Source organism: Artibeus jamaicensis, unplaced genomic scaffold (assembly GCF_021234435.1).
Source record: "Artibeus jamaicensis isolate MK-2021 breed Jamaican fruit bat unplaced genomic scaffold, CSHL_Jam_final scaffold_1964, whole genome shotgun sequence".
Classification (NCBI taxonomy): domain Eukaryota; kingdom Metazoa; phylum Chordata; class Mammalia; order Chiroptera; family Phyllostomidae; genus Artibeus; species Artibeus jamaicensis.
In genome coordinates, this window is record NW_026522030.1 from 16,827,539 (window position 1) to 16,845,813 (window position 18,275).

An 18,275-nucleotide genomic window follows, 5' to 3' on the forward strand; every position below is an offset into this window, starting at 1 on the left:
GTAGCTTTTTAAAAGTGTCCTTACAGTGAATACAACATGTAAGTGCATGATGCAAGTAAGGAAGAACAAGTTCTAAGATTAATTGGTGATAAATTAATATGGTAGCACACTTTTAAAAAAGGCAACTGCAGGAAGAATACTTTAAAGCTTGAACTATCTGGTTTATAGAATTACTGCAAGGACTTTGGACTGCATGTGAAACCTTGAAGTTGCCTACTTACACGTACAAAACTGACAAGGCAGTTATTTGGTATTGTTGAATTCTTTTTATTCACGCTGTAGCTTACAATGAGTTAGTATGCCACATAAAGTAAGACTAAGGATAGATTTATTTGATAATCTTGATAGACATTATGTAGTTGTACTGTGGTGTGTGTTTAGGAGCTTGCTCTTTTGCTATTACCAGTTTACCCATCATCTGTAGGGATGTTTGAAGAATTGTTTTTTCAAATAGGATGGCATTTCGATTATAGTTTGGAGCTTGTCATATAATTCCTTGCATACATTGGCAAGAAATAGTGATAGATCATGGTTAGGGGTATAATGTATGATTTTACCTTGCTCTCCTTTATGGCAGTTAATCTCTGATGTGGGCTAGTGACAGTAATAATATAAAGAGCTTTGTAGAAAACTATATATGATTTGCAATCTTGAACAGATCTGTTTTCATCTGAAAGGCTAAGATAAAATGAAAAGTTAATGATATTCAAAATGGATCTAGTCTTTCATTTTTAAAAAGCTGAGAAATAAAAATTGCAAGCATTTTGGTGTTTGGTTGCATATGGTACTGATGAATTTGTGTTATTGCTTTAGTAATAAGTAGTTGTAATTGGATAGAATGGTAGGACCAAATGCAAATTTACTAATTATGCAAGTCATTCAGATAACACTGACCAGATGTAAACACTACCTTAATTTTATGGATATTTAAAGTATGCTTTTGACTATGCCGTACTGTTATAACATGACTATTCGTTAGGGTTCATTGACTAGGATACTAGGTTCAGAAGATTGTTTTGCACAGATTGTTGGAGACTATGTAGGTATGAAATTGCAATAAAGTGAGGGGGGTTAACTTAAATAGGAATGATATTTAAAAGCAGCCACTGGTAGAATTCTCTAATTTACACCTTGGCAAATTATTATGTTTGCCATAATAATTGGATGATGACAGTTATCCAATTGTCCAAGAAAGGATGATGCCTGTGTTATGGTCCAAATAGCAGTGTGGCTGCTTTGGGAGAAAGTTCAGCTTATTCATGTTAACTTTAAGGTGCCTGTTAGAAGTTTAAGAGGATATGTTGGGACTACATTTATAGGCCAGGAAGAAAAGAAGAATCCGTACAGGATACTAAGGAGCTGTATGGTCACCAGCTTTTAGCACCTTAAGTCCCATATCCCAAGAAACTCCTCAGTCTTTGACAAAATAGCATGGTTGGTCCTCTGGAGAGGAGGAAGTAAGAGTGTTGTAATCTGGAATTAGAAGGTGTTTTCAAGTAAGAGAGGATGATACATTCACAAATACTGCTCAAGAATTTTAGAAAATTTGAGGAATTTTAGAGAAGTACGTTGCTCTAAGAAAGTGTTGAATACCTTCAGTTGGAAATAATAAATTGCTAGGGAATAATAATGTTATAGTAGAATACCAGGTAGTGGACTTCTATATTTTATAAATGTCAGAGTTACTCTCTCCCTTTTTTTCTTCTTAAACAGTAGATAAAATACAAGTAAAAATAATTAAGTGCCAAAAATGTCTGTGGGGGAAAATTGGATGCCCTAACAGTTTATTCTGACTTTTAAGTTTATTTATGTATTATATCATGAGCAGAAGGTGTATTACAAGGAGAAATTTATAGTCGAATATTGACAAGTTGTCAAATTTCTGCTTAAAGTTTTATTGGTTATTTTAAATTACTGTTTTTAGTAGATTTGCTAATCTTTGTTTATTTTAATAGGAGTCATGGCTTCGAAAGAATTATCTTATTGATTTCAGACACCATTTTATGAGTCATTTTCCGTATGCCTTAAAAGAAATAACCAAGCACAGAAGAAAAGAGACCAATAAAAGGTATTGTGATTCTTTGTTACTGTACAGACTTGAAAAGTTGTTTAACCTGAAATTATCAGAAAGTAATTAGCCTTAAACTGGAACTTTCTACATTGTGAGGTATTTAGATCTAGATTTTGTGAAATAAAATTAGCAGAAGTTTGGCTGATCTTAAGTCACTTAAGCCTTGGGACTTCAAGTTTTTTTTTACTTTTATTTTTGAAATCTAAGTGAATGTTTTGTGCTGAGTGTAAAGTATCAGATGATATGCATATGAATTTAATAAAATTTGTTGAGGTGGGAGGTTTATTTGGGAGAGGCATAATGTAATTATTTCAAAGCAAGAAAATAGTTTAAAGATCATGTAGTTCTGCTCTCATTTATACATGAGGAAACTGGTAATGAAGCTATATCAATATTAGTATGTTATCAGTAACAGTAGCCTGAAGGAAGACTGACAAATGGAGAAAAACAAGTTTTCTAAAGTAAAGGGTTATAGATTAGAAGATAGAGATTTAAAAAATGTAAGCCTCAAAAATATTTAAAATGTTTACCTTAAGCGACAGCAGATAACTGAATAAACCAGTTAATAAAATTTGACAAGCAGGTACGAGGTAGAACATTTAAAGTACAGTTCCCTCAAATAAGCAACACTGAAGGGATCTTAAAGTCTTTCAAAAACTTAAATTTACCAAAGAAAGAAACTGCCTGAAGAATCTGAGGCTCCATGAGCAGGGTTCAAAGGATATGCTCAGAAGCGGTAAGTCTATTGCAGGCAGATTAGCTTTTCTTTCATTTACCAAATATTTAATTTAGTTGCTTACTATAAACAAAGTTTCATAATAGAGATAATCAGATGTCTTTAAGGTATGGTTCTTGTTCTCCTAAGTGATTTCATTAAATTGCTAAAATTGGTCAAAGGGTGTGTCTGTGTTTATTAAGGAGACAGAAACCATATCAGTGATTTTACAAGAGAATTTAATATAAAAGCTGCTAACTAGGTATTGAACTGAAAAAACAAAAGGGAAGAGTAAGGTGTTATGGAGGTAGCAACTGTAGGAAGCGGCTACCTTCTCTAGGACAGGGAGAGCAGAGAAGAGGGGGAAGAGCATGGAGGAGAAGCTACGTACGTGGAGCCAAAACTCAGACCTCTGGGCAGGGGATAGGGCTCAGCTAGTGCTAATGTTTTTGAGATCAGAAGAGGAGCGCCGTGGGGCTGGGTTCCAGAACTCCACAGCTACAAAGAAGGTTCTGGCTGCCTGGGACTGGTATTTTCTTAGGGGCATGGTGATGCTGGTTGTGTGTGTCAGAAAAACTGCCAACTAGAATCAGCTATGGTTACCAGCATGAACTGCAGCTGGGTTGTTGGGTTGCACTGGCAGCAAAAGGAAGCAAAAACAGGACTAGGAAGCAAACAGAAAAGAGAGGTCCCTTCTTCCTCCATGTCTTTCAGTCTTTTCTAGTACCCCTTTATTGGTGGAGCCTAACAGGAAGCCAGCTGTAAAAGAAAAAATGTGGCTGACAGAGTCCCGGTCCCAGGATCACAAAGTGGATTGTAGAAGGGTGGTTTTGGAGCTGAGAAACAGTAGTTCAAAAACTAGCAGGTGGAAAAGGGAATTTACATATGTAACTAACATAACTGTCATTGGAACTATACAGTTACATTGAAAAGTACATATATAGGCATGAATATGATTTTAGCAGGCAGAAATGGATGAGAGACTGTACTACCTGGAGGAGGTGGTGTACAAGAAAGCTGCAGGATTAGGTAAGGAAGAGCTTGTGACAAATCTGGGTCAAGTCTGTTTTCTGCTTTTCACCACCCTTGATCCTGAAAGTCATTCCTTATCTCTATAGTTCATTTATCTTTTAGAGTTGATCCATTTAGCATTGAAGACTTTTGGTTGGATCAAAACTATGATTTAGAAGATTGATTTAGGGCAGTAGTGTTCAGCCTTTTTTATTTCATGGCACACATAAATTAATTACTAAAATTCTGCAATATACCAAAAAATACACTTTTTGCCGATCTGACAAAAAAACTAAAAAAGGTATAATTTTGATTCATTCATACCAGATAGCCCTTATGTTGGCTGTTGTCATATTTTTACTTGACAATTTAAGGAAAAAGAAGTCAGTGTGCCTCGCTAAATAGTCAAGTATTATATGTTTTAAAAATTCTTGCAGCACACTGGTTGAAAACTGCTGATTTAAGGAGTGTCTAGAGGGGCTAGGGAGTTAAATAGATACTTCCTTAAGCAAGATGTTAGCGCCCTCCCCCTCACAGTTTTCTTACTGAAGTAAAAGTTGCTTGTTTTTGTTTTTTAATTTCTTTTTTTAGATTTTATTTATTTTTAGAGAAAGGGGAAAGGAGGGAGAAAGAGAGAAGCATCAGTGTGTGGTTGCCTCTTGTGCTCCTCCAACTGGGCACCTGGCCCAAAACCCAGGCATATGCCCTGACTGGGAATCTAACAGGTGACACGACCCTTTGGTTTGCAGGCTGGCACTCAATCCACTGAACCACACCAGGAAGGGCTGTTTTTGTTTTTTAAATCATCACTCTAGGATAGATTTATTGTGTTTAAAGGGGGAGAGAGAGAGAAACATTGGTTGCCTTCAGTAGGTGCCCCAGCCTGGGATCAAACCTGCAACCTAGGTATGTGCCCTGACTGGGGATTGAACCAGCAACCTTGTAGTGTATGGGATGATGCTCCAACCAGCTGAGCCCCCCAGCCAGCCAGGACTAGAGTAAAAAATTTTTAACCCAGTTCATGGATAAGTTTCAGAAAATCTTAAATTCTTGGATAGAATTGTATGTGGGTTTTGTTTTTGTTTGTTTTTTAAAGAGATTTTATATGTAATTTTCATCAAAATAAAATTAAATCATGGTTAAGATGTTTGGAATTTAGTAGGTCATTAAACATAAGTAAATTACCTAAGAGTATATGAGTGTGCTGTCATTCAGCAAATTTGTTGGACATTTAATATGTGCAAAGCGCTTACTATGGTCCATATACTATGTGCTGAGCATTTAGTGGTAAAGGAGATAGATAGCATACAGTCTAATGATGGAGATGTTTATTTCTGTGATTCTTTAATCAGTGACTACCTGTGATCAAGTTAATGAAAGAAGGGTTTAGGTTAATATAAGATTATATAATAAGGATCTGGTCCTAATCTTCATGAGGGGAGTCGAGTCCTAGGGAAGGCTGCCCTGATGAAGTAGTTTGTGCTAAGATAAGATTCAAAGGATGAAAAAGGAGTTAACTCAATGAAGAGCCTGAGATGGTGAAATTATGGAATTTTTAGCAAAGGTGTACTGTCAGTGTAACAAACTTACTCTTCATCAGGTTTCTCTGTGAATTGTTTCTGGGGACTACAGGCTGTTCTTTTACTTCACAAGGAAGTACATTGAATACTTAGCAGATAGCCTATGGAGGGCAACACAAGTTCAAATTAGGGAGGCAATAATGGTTTAGGCCAGTGGCCTTCACACTTGATGTCTACCCAATTAATTTTGACCCGATGTCTAAATTTTTTCATATTATGTTGAAATACAGAGTTACAAAGGATATTATTTGTTTTTATTTTGGTAAAATATACATAACAGAATTTACTATTTTAACCATTTCTAAGTGTACAGTTCAGTGGTATTCAGTCCATTCTTGTGCAACCATCACCCCTCTCTATTTTCAGAACTTTTTCATTTTCCCAAACCAAAACTCTACTTATTAAACAATAACTCCACTTGCTTTCCTCTTCCCAGCTCCTGGGAACCACTGTTGTACTTTCTTTCTCTCAATTTAACTTGTAGGTACCTCATGTAAGTAAAATCATATAATATTTGTCCTTTCATGTCTGGCTTAGTTGCACTTATAATGTCTTCAAGGTTCATTCACATTGTAGTACATACCAGTATTTAGAGCAGTTTTATGTCCAGTCAGATTGAGCAGAGTGCCTGTATACTCCTGCCCCCTAAATGTACAGCAAGCCTTCCTCACTGTCAGCACACCACCCCAGGGCACTGGAGTTGCACATTTGTTACACAGACATGTCTTTATCACTAGGAGTTCAGAGTTTATGTTAGGGTTCACTCTTGGTGTACATTCTGTGAGGTTTGTTTTTTTTTTAAGTATATTTTATTGATTATGCTATTACAGTTGTCCCATTTTTTTTCTCCCGTGTATTTTCCTCTGCCCTACATTGCCCCCTCCCACCAACATTCCCCCTGCATTCCCTTAGGTCATGTCCATGGGCCATGCATATCAGTTCTTTGGTTTCTCCATTTCCCATACTATTCTTAACTCCCCCTGTCTATTTTGTACCTAACCATTTATGCTTTTTATTCCCTGTACCTTTTCCCCTATTCTCCCCTCTCCCTTCCTGCTAATAAGTCTCCATGTGATCTCCATTTTTGTGATTCTGTTTCTGTTCCAGTTGTTTGCTTAGGTGTTTTGTTGTTGGTTTTTTTTTAGGTTCAGTTATTGATAGTTGTGAGTTTGTTGTCATTTTACTGTTCATATTTTTGATCATCTTCTTTTTCTTAGATAAGTCCCATTAACATTTCATATAATAAGGGCTTAGTGATGATGAACTCCTTTAACTTGACCTTATCTGAGAAGCACTTTATTGGCCCTTCCATTCTAAATGAAAGCTTTGCTGGATAGTCATTTTATGTGTAGGTCCTTGCCTTTCATAATTTTGAATACTTTTTTTTAGCCCCTTCTTGCCTGCAAGGTTTCTTTTGAGAAATCAGCTGACAGTCTTATGGGAACTCCTTTGTAGGTGACTGTCTCTTTTTCTCTTGCTGCTATTAAGATTCTCTCCTTCTCTTTCATCTTAGGTCATATAATGATGATGTACTTTGGTATGTGCTTCCTTGGGTCCAACTTCTTTAGGACTCTCTGAGCTTCCTGGACTTCCTAGAAGTCTATTTCATTCGCCAGATTGGGGAAGTTCTCTATTATGGTTTCAAATAAATTTTCTGTTTCTTGTTCTTCCTTTCTTCTTTCTGGCATCCCTATGATTCGGATGTTGGAACGTTTAAAGTTGTCCTGGAGCTTCCTGAGCTTTTCCTCCTTTTTTTGAATTCTTGTTTTTTTTTGCTCTGGTTGAATGTTTATTTCTTCTTTCTGTTCAGACAGATTGGAGTCCTGGTTTCCTTCCCTTCACCCTTCCCTTTTTCTCACTTTTCATAGCCTTCACTTTTTTCTTTATTTTGTGATTATACTTAATTTCTGTGAGCATCCTGATTACCAGTGTTTTGAACTGTGCATCTGATAGGTTGGCTGTATCTTCATTGCTTAGTTCTGTTTTTGGAGTTTTGATCTGTTCTTTCAGTTGAGTCATATTTCTTTGTCCTGATGCACCTGTTATATTGTAAGGGGCAGAGCCTTAGGTATTCGCCAGGATGGAACACCTCACATCACTGCATTGTGCTGCGTGTGGGGGAGTGGTCAGAGAGGGAACAGTGCTGCTTGCTCAGTTCTCAGCTGGCTTTCAATCACTTCCTCTGCCACCAACTGGCAAATTGGGCCCTTCTGATGCCGATTTCCTGGGAGGGTGGTTTTGTGTACATTCAGGGATCCCATGGGTCTTGCCAGTGAACTCACCTGTGAGGCTGGGAGTTTTTCCCACTGCTGCAATTCCCACCAATTTTCCAGCCAGAGGTTTTGAGGCTTTCTTTTTTGTGTGTGCTGGAACCCTGGGTTTCGTAATCCGTCTTGCTCCCCAGTTGCTCCTCTAGGTTTATCTGCACACAAATGTGGGACAGGTGGGTCTGCCAGCTGCTGCCTTGCTGTGTGTCTTCTCCACCCAGGCTGCCTGTCTCGCTGCCTCCTACTGACCTGGATGAATGTTTCTTCTTTAACTCCTTAGTTGGACTTCCATACAGTTTGATTTCCTGGCAGTTTGGGTTTTTTGTGTTTTTTTAATTTGTTGTACTTCTTTTGGTTGTGGGAGGAGGCAGAGTGTATCTACCCTCTGCCTCTATTTTGGTTGGGAGTCTCCTGCATTCTATGAGTTTTGACATGTATGTGATGACATGTATCCACCATGATAGTATCATAGAGGATAGTTTCACTGTCCTAAAAATGCTCTGTGCTCTGCCTATTCATCCTTCCCGCCCACCTAATTCTTTCATGGTTTTGATAGCCCATTTCTTTTTATTCTTCAGTATTTAGGGAGAAAGCTAATCTAACTTAAATCTTTAAACACATATTAAAACCTTTTTTATCAAGGAAGTCATATTTACTTAAAAGCTTTAGTTTTCCAAATTCAGGAATAAATAACCCATATTTCTATTCAATTATGTATTGCTGTTTATTTACCTACTGAAGGACCTCTTGGTTGCTTCTATATTTTGATTTTAAGGTTAAGTAAAATTCCACTGTATGTATATACCTTGTTTCGTTTATCCATTTGTCTGTTGGTGGACATTTAAGTACTTTTTACTTTTGGGCTATTGTGAATAAAACTGTATGAACATTGGTCTCCAAATATCTGTTCGAGTACCTGCTTTCAGCTCGTTTGTGTGTATCAAAGGATAGAATTTTGGCATTATTGCAAATAGTGACATTTAAAAAATTCAGTTCAGTAGAATGGTCTCTGAAAACTTCATTTTTGCACTCCCAATTTATTAGTTTATGTGGTGATCATTCTAATGAGGTAATTATGTACTGGGAACAGATACGGCTACATCTTGCCTTTTACCTGCAAATCAGAAGTTCACTGCTGAGTAGAAAGATTTACTAGTTGGGAAAACTTCCCAGTATGCAGGAAAATTAGTTTATTATTTTTTTCAGAGTGACTGGAGAGCTTTGATTTAGCAAATTGAGATTAAGTGGTAGTTGAGTGGTTGGGAATTGATTGCAAAGTGTATTAGAAAAGACTGCTTTTTTATTCTGATAGTGTTAGAGAGTTTCTTTTATAAATATTTGGTTTTTAAAAAGTGAGCTATATTAAACATAGGGAGTAAATACTGGTTCAGACAGATGCGAATGGTTACATTTTAGAAAAATGTACTAATAAATAGATTTCTTTCTGGGAATCTGAGAACAGAGTAAGCTCCAGAGAACTGAGTACTTGAGGAAGTAGAAATCAAAAGGGGTTGGCTTACACTTTGATCTAGAAGAAACCTGAGCTCCATATCACCATATAACTCAATGGAACAGCAACGTCTGTTAAAGGATCAAAGAAAAGGTCACCTGGAACAAAATAAAAGGTTACTTGTTAAAAAGAGATTTATAGGATATATTATATCTAGAAAGTTTTATTGACTAATTTAAATAAGGACCCCATTGAAGATCGAGAATCTGAAGTTCGATGATACAAAAACAATGGTGGGTAAAACTGCTGCTATCTTAGCACAAATTAAGGCAGTTGCACCAAACAGTACTAGTAGACACTCTATCACCATGCACTCACAGTTTAAAAGTATGCCACTTTCACTTCAAAATGTCCTTAATAAAGCAGTGAAAATTACTAATTTTATTAAGTCAGCCATTGAGAACACATTTTTAGTATTCTGTGTGATGAAATGAGAAGTGTGCATAAAATATTTCAACAGCATACCAAAAAATGGTGGTTGGCTAAAGAAAATAGGTATGTGACTATTCTGCTTGTGAGTTTTTTCACGTGATGCATACGATTTTAACTTGAAAGAATAACAGACAAACTATGGTTATTCACCCTTGGGTATTTGGTAGATATTTTCTCAAAAATGAAGAAAGTGAGCCTATCAGTTTCAGGAAAACAGCTGACAATATTTGTGCCATTGATAAAATTTGAGTCTTTAAACAAAAACTAATATTTTGGGGAATGTGTATTTTCCACCTGAAGTCCTACCCATGTATTTTCTCCCTTTTTGCTCTTCATTTCTTAATGGTAAAATGCCCAGTCCTCAGCTGGACACGGGAAGATTTCATAACTGCATTTGCAGCTAGGAGTGGTCATGTGGGTAATTTCTATTGAATACCTCAGACTTTCTCCCTCCAGTGTAAGACTTGTGCATTGAGTTGTTTGTTGGCCACCTCTGTCTGGATTTAAACCACAGACAGGTTAAGCTCAACATATCAAAAGTAGGTTTGCTGTATTTCTGCCCCTCTGTGCTGTATTATCTCCATTGACAAAGTCAGTAGTGCAGGTATATAACCCTTAGTTCCTCCATTCTCCACCGTCTCGAAATTCACATACACGTACACATTTAAGCAAACTTCAGATTCAGCTAATTTTTATTTTTCCTGAACGTCCCCTCCTTTTCTAGTCCATGCCAGCATTTGACCCTGGTCTTGCCTGTGTCATCTTTTGCGTGGATCGCTACAGTAACCATATTCTCTGTTTATATTCTTTCAATTCTCATTTTTCCCTTTCCATCCACCTCAAGAGACTTTTCAACTTTTACTCCTGTGCCTGCAGAATTAATTTTAGTGTCTTTAGCCTCAAAATCTGGTCCCATTTTATTTTTCCAGGCTCATTTGTCATTCCTAGCCCTACATTTGAAGCTCTGATGGCACCAAATGTCTTTTCTTTCCCATGTGTTTGTGGTCCCTGAATACTGTCTTGCACGTGTTTCACAGGCAGAATTAACATTTTCCTTTAAAATTGTTTAGTTGAGATTTTTAATTTTAATTATTTTTATATTTTTAAAAATATGAAACAGGCTCTGCTGCTGAATAGTCTGAAATGGGTATTTGTAGTCCAAGTTGTGAATTTTGTTTTTACTAAGGTGTTTTGTTATTTGAGGGTTTTTGAAGTGTCTTACAATTTTGAAGAAAATGTGTTTTATTTGGCTAGAAAAACTTGATTTTTGCACGGGCCTGCGAACCACGTGATTGCAGTTCGATTTTCAGTCAGGGCACATGCCTGGGTTGCAGGCCAGTTCCCAGCAGGGGACTCACGAGAGGCAACCACACATCGATATTTCTCTCCTTCTCTCCTACCCTTCCTCTCTAAAAATAAATAAATAAAATCTATTTAAAAATGACCAAAAAACCCTTGATTTTTATGTGAATTGTAAAATTAAGTCACTTCAGAACATTGCTCATCTGTGCCAGTCTCATTTCCACATAAAGAAACTGTGAGCCAGGAGAAATTAGTGACTCTGTTAAGTCATGATTAGTTAAAAGCAGTCAAAGTCTACTGTGACCTGCATCAAATGTAAGTATCTGCTTTTAAAAAAAAAAACCAACCCATTGGGTGTTGGGGTTTTCAAGTCTTCTTATCTCCAAATACTTCTTAAGATTACCAAGCAGTTACAGGGTCCTTTACTTCTTGTAAACAACTTGAGTAATCAACTTAGTATACTGTTTAATTCATGACTTCTTAACAACCCTCATTCCATAATGAATGGTTTATTTACAAAACAGTGCCCTAAACCTTGCCTTCATACCGGTTTTCTTGGCCATTTATTCTAGAAGGAAACAGTTTTTGACTCATTGACAGATTGTTTTAAATATTCTAAGTGAGGTAGACATGGTAGATACCACATTTTATATAGATATGTTTATCTTTGTTTTTAGCATCAAGCATTGCACGATTCTCTCCAATAATGTAGACCATCTCTTACTGAATTTAACACTGTCTGATATCATGGTCTCCCTGGCAAATGCCTCAACTTTGCAGAAGGATTCCAATTGGATAGAAAGGATAAGAAAATTTGTGACAGATACCCTTGAAGATGGCTCTAGGCTAAATAGTAAGCAGCTGAACAGATTGCTTGGGGTATCGTGGAGGTTAATGCAGATACAACCAAACCGAGGTAGGTGGTGCTGCTTTATCTTCATTTAAGATGGGAGCTCTTATGCATGCTATTTAGGATATAGCTTCCAATTGGTAACTTTTAAACTTTCCCTGTAGTCAGATTAATTACATTCAAGTTATAAAAGGTAGCTAGCATAATCATAAAGGACTATCTGTTTGAACACTGAAATTGTTTATGGCTCAGCGTATCCCTTTCTCAATGGATAGGTCCCTTTCTAAAGCAAATCGATAAGATTTCTAGTAGATTACAGAATTGGTGTAAAAAGGGGTAGATGCTATTAAGAGGAAATTTTAAATCTATCCATTGGGCCTAATGATGAAATTCCCTCTTCTGATCTAGTTTGGCTAGAATTTGAGAGTTTTTCCCTTTCATCCTTATAGACTGAATCCTGCATTTCTTTCAGCTGGAAGTTATGTTGCACTAAGTCAGTTTTAGTGTGACTTGCTAATTTTTCTCTTTCAGTAACAAAGCTTTTCTGTTTGGTTTCCATCTTTCTCACCTTTGTAATATCCTGGTTTTATTTATCCCTACTCAGGTTTGCTGTCCCTTAGGAAAATATATAATGTAATCTCTGGTTGGTTTTACCTTTATATTAATTAGGCTGTTGCTGTAGGACCTGGATGATAGAGTGTGACTGAGATCTGCTTTGTTATGGAACAAAGAACACTACCTCTGTTTTTAGAGGAATTTGGGGGCTGGCGATGAAATATTTTTGCTTCATATGTAGTTGGTTTTTTTCTCTGTTTTTAGAGGCTACAGAGTCTCTCATCAAGGCAGTTTATACTTTGTATCAGCAGAGAGGCCTTATCCTTCCGGTTCGGACTTTGTTACTGAAATTTTTCAGTAAAATCTACCAAAAAGAAGAATTGAGATCTTGCAGATTCAGGTAACATTTTATTTATTTTACCTTTCTTTTTCTTGCTATTTTGTGGTCTTTAAAATAAGATGATTGGGTGGTTAAATCTCTGGAGAAGTTCACTCTTTTTTTTGTCCTAGGTGGTTATATTGTGGGAGAAACTTCCAGAAACTGTTCTCCTTCTCGCCAGTGAAGTAAAGAATTACAGATTAATGAGTCTATTATCATTCAAGCAGGGTTTATTGGTGATAAGTTCTCATGGAAGAGAATGGGCCTTGCCAAGGTAGAGGAGAAAGGCAAGGCCAGGGGTGGCAAGAGTGGCAAGGACACGAGAGCAAGACAGATATCCTTTGTTCTGAGGACTTGTATAGTTGGTGGGATGGGGGAAAGGTGAGGAAGTTACATATTGATTGACAGGTACAGGTGGTGCTGGCTTTTCAGTATGGGGCTTGAATACCTAAAGGTATTAATAGTCTTTTTCCTTCAGGCACTGTGGACCTAGGCCTTTCAGGGCTTGGAATGAAAGCACAGTTTCAAAGGCTTCCTTTCCCAGATAATGGAAAAGTTACATAGAATTTCAGGGACTCCTTAGTCAATGGGTGGGACATGTACTGCTCCTCCTCCCTGCTTTTGTTTGCTGTCAGTGGTACCTAAGAGTTACATTTAAGAAAAGATACAAAATTTTATGTAGAAGCATACATAATAGTACCAGTAATCTTTGTGCACATAAACGAGCAGATAAAAAAGCCTCTTTGTGCATATATCCACTTGCCCACGTAGCGCTAAAGGATAGTTGGAACAAACGACAGCAGCCTCAGCCTTTTCTTTTGCTTCCATAAAAATGGAGATGGAACCACTAGTGCTTACTGACATATTGTGGCATGTGCTGTAAGAATGAGGGCAATAGACATGAGAGTGTTTCTGGCTTAGTTTGATGGCACTCAGGTGAGACAGACAGCACAAAGAGTATTAGGAATTAGTGAGTTTGAGGTTTATTTGGGACAGCTGGGAATATATCTTTGGCTGGGAAATAACCTTGGCATATGTAGGGAGTTGCTGGAGTATATTTGAGTCTTTATTATAAGCCAGATGCTTTTTATAATTTTTCTGAAACTATGAAGAGTAGATAGTGTTACTCTCATTTTACAGAAGGAAACAAGCTTGGGTGTCATCCAACTAATGGGTCACAGAGGTAGCTGAGATTTTATATTCATGTCTGACGACAAAGGTCATGCTTAAAACCAGTAAGTTTTTGGGGGACAGCAAAAGTGATTCCTGCTACACAAGTATAGGGACCTTAGAGCTTTAGCAAGTATACCAAAGAATTGAAATAACACAAGTTCTAGGGCACCCTGGTTGAATGCATCAATAAATTAATATAGTGCAGTAACTGACACTAAATAGGATAAATAGTACATAAAAAGTTAAGCGGTATCTGTGTCCTTCAAGATAAAAATATAATGTAGTCCCCCCAAACTTAGTGGGGAAAACTTAGAAAATGCTACAACTAAGGAAGTGATGCTGGCAGTCTCATAGGCTCTCACATGTTTAAATGAATACATGTGTTACTCGTACATAATTTGTCACTTTATGGCGTATTTAAATTGAAAAAAAATTTTGCTTAAATTTATGCTTCTTGTCTTCCAAATTATACTTCATCGGGTTCCTCCTTGGCCTTTCTTAGATATCGTAGCAAAGTGTTATCCCGTTGGCTGGCTGGTTTACCATTGCAGCTTGCTCATCTTGGCTCCCGAAACCCTGAGCTCTCAACACAACTTATTGATATCATCCAAACGGCTGCAGCACGAGCAAATAAAGAATTACTAAAAAGCTTACAAGCTACTGCTCTTCGAATCTATGGTAAGAGTTTGCTTACCTGTACAGGTAATCATTGCTGTATCCTGATTTGGAAAGGAAGTTTCTAAGGTTTTACCTTTCCTTTAAATTATTATAAATTAGTTGTGCTGTGATAAAATTACCAAAACAAAAGTTTACCATCAAATAGTAAATTGATTTTCAGTGGTAAGTATTCTTTGCTAGAATAGTTTTAGAAGATTAATGATAGGTGCTTCTTGCATTCTTAAATTGCCTTTTAAACCACTTGCTCTTTAAAAATTCAAAACTGATCAAGTATTTTTAAAAAGTTCCTTTGAAGCTTTGGTGGGAAATGACTTATTTAATCATAACGGATATCTTACAGGAATTCCATATGTTAAATGTTTCTAACTCATCCCTGGAACTGTTTCATATTTTAAGCAGAAATAGCAATTAAAAGCTTTCTGGGCTATACAGGTATATATAATTTACATTTATTATTGAGATATAATTCACATACCATAAAATTTGCTGTGTTACAAGGTACAGTTTGGTGATTTTTTAAAGCACATTCCCAAGGTCTTGCGATCATTATCACTGTCTTAATTTCAGAATATTTTTATTACCCCCAAAAGAAACTACCTGTTGGTGGGCCCTCCCCATTCTTGCTTTTCCCAGCTCTTGGCAACCACTAATCTATTTCTATGTCTGCATTTGCTTATTCTGGACATTTCTCACAAATTGAATTATGCAATATGGGGCCTTTTGAGTCTGGCTTCTTTCACTTACAGTGTTTTCAGGATTTATCCGTGTTGAAACATATAACAGTATTTATTTTTTTATTGTTAAGCAGTATTTCATTTAATGGATATATACTACTTATATTTATCCATTCATTAAGTAATGGACACTTGATTTGCTTCCACCTTTTGTGGGTATATTTTTTAATGTTTTCAGCATTGCTTATATATAGAGCTGTGTGTGTGTTGTGTGTGGGTGTATAAGTGTACATAGACACAAACAAGTTTTTTGCTTTAAGTTGGTATTGTAATTGTCACTGTTTAGTAGAAGTGTCTGTTTTTTCCATACGATGGCTCTAGTAGCACTTAGTTGTCTTCAGTTTTGTTCAAAACAGTTTTGTTAGATTGTATTGTGACAGCTGTCATATCAATGTGCATTTAAAAAAACCAAAATTGGTGAATTTTTGTGAAGCCATTTTAATATTGAAGATGGAAGAAGATACACATTTTCAGCATATTATGCTTTATTATTTCAAGAAAGGTAAAAATGCAAACGAAATGCAGAAAAAGATTTGTGCAGTGTATGGAGAGGGTTCTGTGACTGATTGAATGAGTCAAAAGTGATTTGCAAAGTTTCTTGGGACTACTGACATTTTGCCAAATAATTCTGTGCTGTGGGGCTGTCTTATGCTTTGGAAGATGTTCAGTAGCACCCCTGGCTTCTACCCTGTAGAAACCAATAGCAGGAGATAGCTGACGTGTTGAAAATGTCCAGATCGGTTAAATTTTTGGTAAAAATGAAAAATGTCTTTTATGGGGAAAAAACGTGGACTTTTTGGCCAACCCAATAAATGTATCTTTAAATAAGTAGTGGTTATGTTCAATATTAATTTTATTTTAGAAAGTAGCTTAAGCCATACATACTTGTTTTATGATAAAAACTTTTTCGTATAATTTATATGACGGACTTTAACATAACACAGTGAACATCACTCAGTGTGCTCTATTAATTTAATCTCTGCTTTGTATATCTTTTATAATTAAATTTACTGTGTCTGTCTCTCCCCCTAGATCCACAAGAAGGCACTGTGGTGGTTCTCCCAGCAGAGTCTCAGCAGTGTTTGGTCCAGCTTATATATTTTCTACCCAGTCTACCTGCTGATTTGCTTTCTCGGTTAAGTCGGTGCTGTATCATGGGAAGACTTAGTTCAAGTTTGGCTGCCATGCTTATTGGGATACTGCACATGAGGTAGCATACTCATGCGAGCTGTATTTTAAGTGTACGAAATGTATAGCCCTTTACTCCTTCAATAGTAATTTGCAGTGTTGGCTTTTAAAATCACACATTGCTACTACCTTCATTTGCTCTTAATGCAATAATAGAACCGTGTATATTATTGCTAGATAAAGTTTACTAGGGTAAGATTGTTGTATTATTTGTTTAGTGATTTATATATATAGATTGGAATAAGGGTTGAAATTATCAAATGCATATAGTAAGGATTCAATGGCAAGTGAGGGTACTATGCTTAAAACTTTGGTGTTATGGAATTGTGACACAGACCTTTTCAGGGAGCTTAGAATTTAATGTAGCTGGTCAGATGAAGTTTATGCACTCAGATAAGGAATCACTTGAAATCTCGCACATATATGTTAAAATATGTTTTAACCGAATGCATAAAACAGTAGAGTAGTATGGAGTACGTTTAGGTTGCTGTGTAACCAGCACCACTGTCTTCCTGAACTTCTCCATCTCCCTAAACTGAAACTGCCCATTGTGCAGTAACTCCTCATTCACCCTGCCCTTCCCTGCCACAGTAACTGTTTTCATGATGTTGATTATTCTGGGTTGCTCATGTAAGTAGAATCGTACAAGATTTTTTGTCTCTTTGTGTCTTTCCTATTTCACTGAGCATAATTCTTCAATTGTCAGAATTTCCTTTTTAAGGTGAAGTAATGCTCCATCGAATGTAAATACTATTGTACATTTTGTTTATCTTTGTTGGTGGACACTTGTTTTTTTCCACCTTTTTAGCTATTGTGAATAATGCTGCTATAAACACTGAAGTATAGATACCTGTTTTAGTTCTTGCTTTTAATTCTTTTAGCTATATACTCAGAAGTGGAATTGCTAGGTCATGTGGTAATTGTTTAATTTTTCAAGAATCTGCCATGCTGGTTTTCACGGTGGCTTTACATTTTACTCTGAAAGGTTTTATAACTAATGTGTCATGTTGCACGTGTTCATAGAATTTTTAAACACCTTATGTTTGTATAGTATTTTAGTATTCGATATTTATTACTGATTGTGACTCATTGTCAGGGTCTGATATGGTTTTAGATGGAAATTGAAATCTAGGCTGTAGCTGTAAATTTTAACAACTAGCTCCTTTTCACTTCTTGTACAGAGTCCCTATCCCAGTTAAATAGTAGCTTACTTTATTAGTAAACTCTCTTTATATTTGTTTGCCAGTCTTCTCATACCAGTTCAGGACATACATTTGAATCCAGTCACCCAAAGTTTGTGCATAACTGATGATGACCTTTCCTTTTAGCAGAGGAGAGATATTTGCAACATGTTTATATGTAAAAATTTAAGGTTTCTTTGTGCATTAGCGAGAGACTTGGTCTTATTTTTAAGTATTTTAAGCATTCATTAGTTTCCCTTGTTTATCTTTGTTAGAAATTTAGAAACCCCTGCTCTTTGTCTAGTGTAAGCAATTATTTAATGCTAGGCCTTAAAAAACAATTAAATGTTACTTTTTTAATGTAAGGGGTTTTGTTCATTAACTTCCAGTAGAGGGCACTCTGTTCCTTTGATATAACTAAGGGAGGATTTGTTTTAATATTCAGTTAAAATCATCTTCTGAATACTTCCCTTTGAAATTGATTCTCTTTGGAAAGTATATTATCTTTATAAATATCAGTTATGCTTATGGTTAACTTGTGTCAAAAATGTTTTCAAAAGTTTTTTTCTTTTGTGGAAATGTGATTGTTGAGAAAATACATTAATTTATAGAAAATGATAATGGAGTACATAATAACTAAATTAAAAGG

At 36.3% G+C, this 18,275-nt stretch overlaps 1 protein-coding gene across 2 annotated transcripts in view; it reads left to right on the forward strand.

The window, feature by feature from the left end:
- Window positions 1-18,275, forward strand: part of TEX10 (testis expressed 10) — a 40,703-nt gene that overhangs the window by 7,829 nt on the left and 14,599 nt on the right. For both annotated transcript variants that reach the window (XM_037140798.2, XM_037140800.2), the window contains exons 5-9: window positions 1,956-2,068; window positions 11,566-11,804; window positions 12,558-12,693; window positions 14,348-14,523; window positions 16,290-16,467. In XM_037140798.2, coding sequence (XP_036996693.2) covers window positions 1,956-2,068; window positions 11,566-11,804; window positions 12,558-12,693; window positions 14,348-14,523; window positions 16,290-16,467 — 842 coding nt within the window. The remainder of the gene's footprint in view (window positions 1-1,955; window positions 2,069-11,565; window positions 11,805-12,557; window positions 12,694-14,347; window positions 14,524-16,289; window positions 16,468-18,275) is intronic.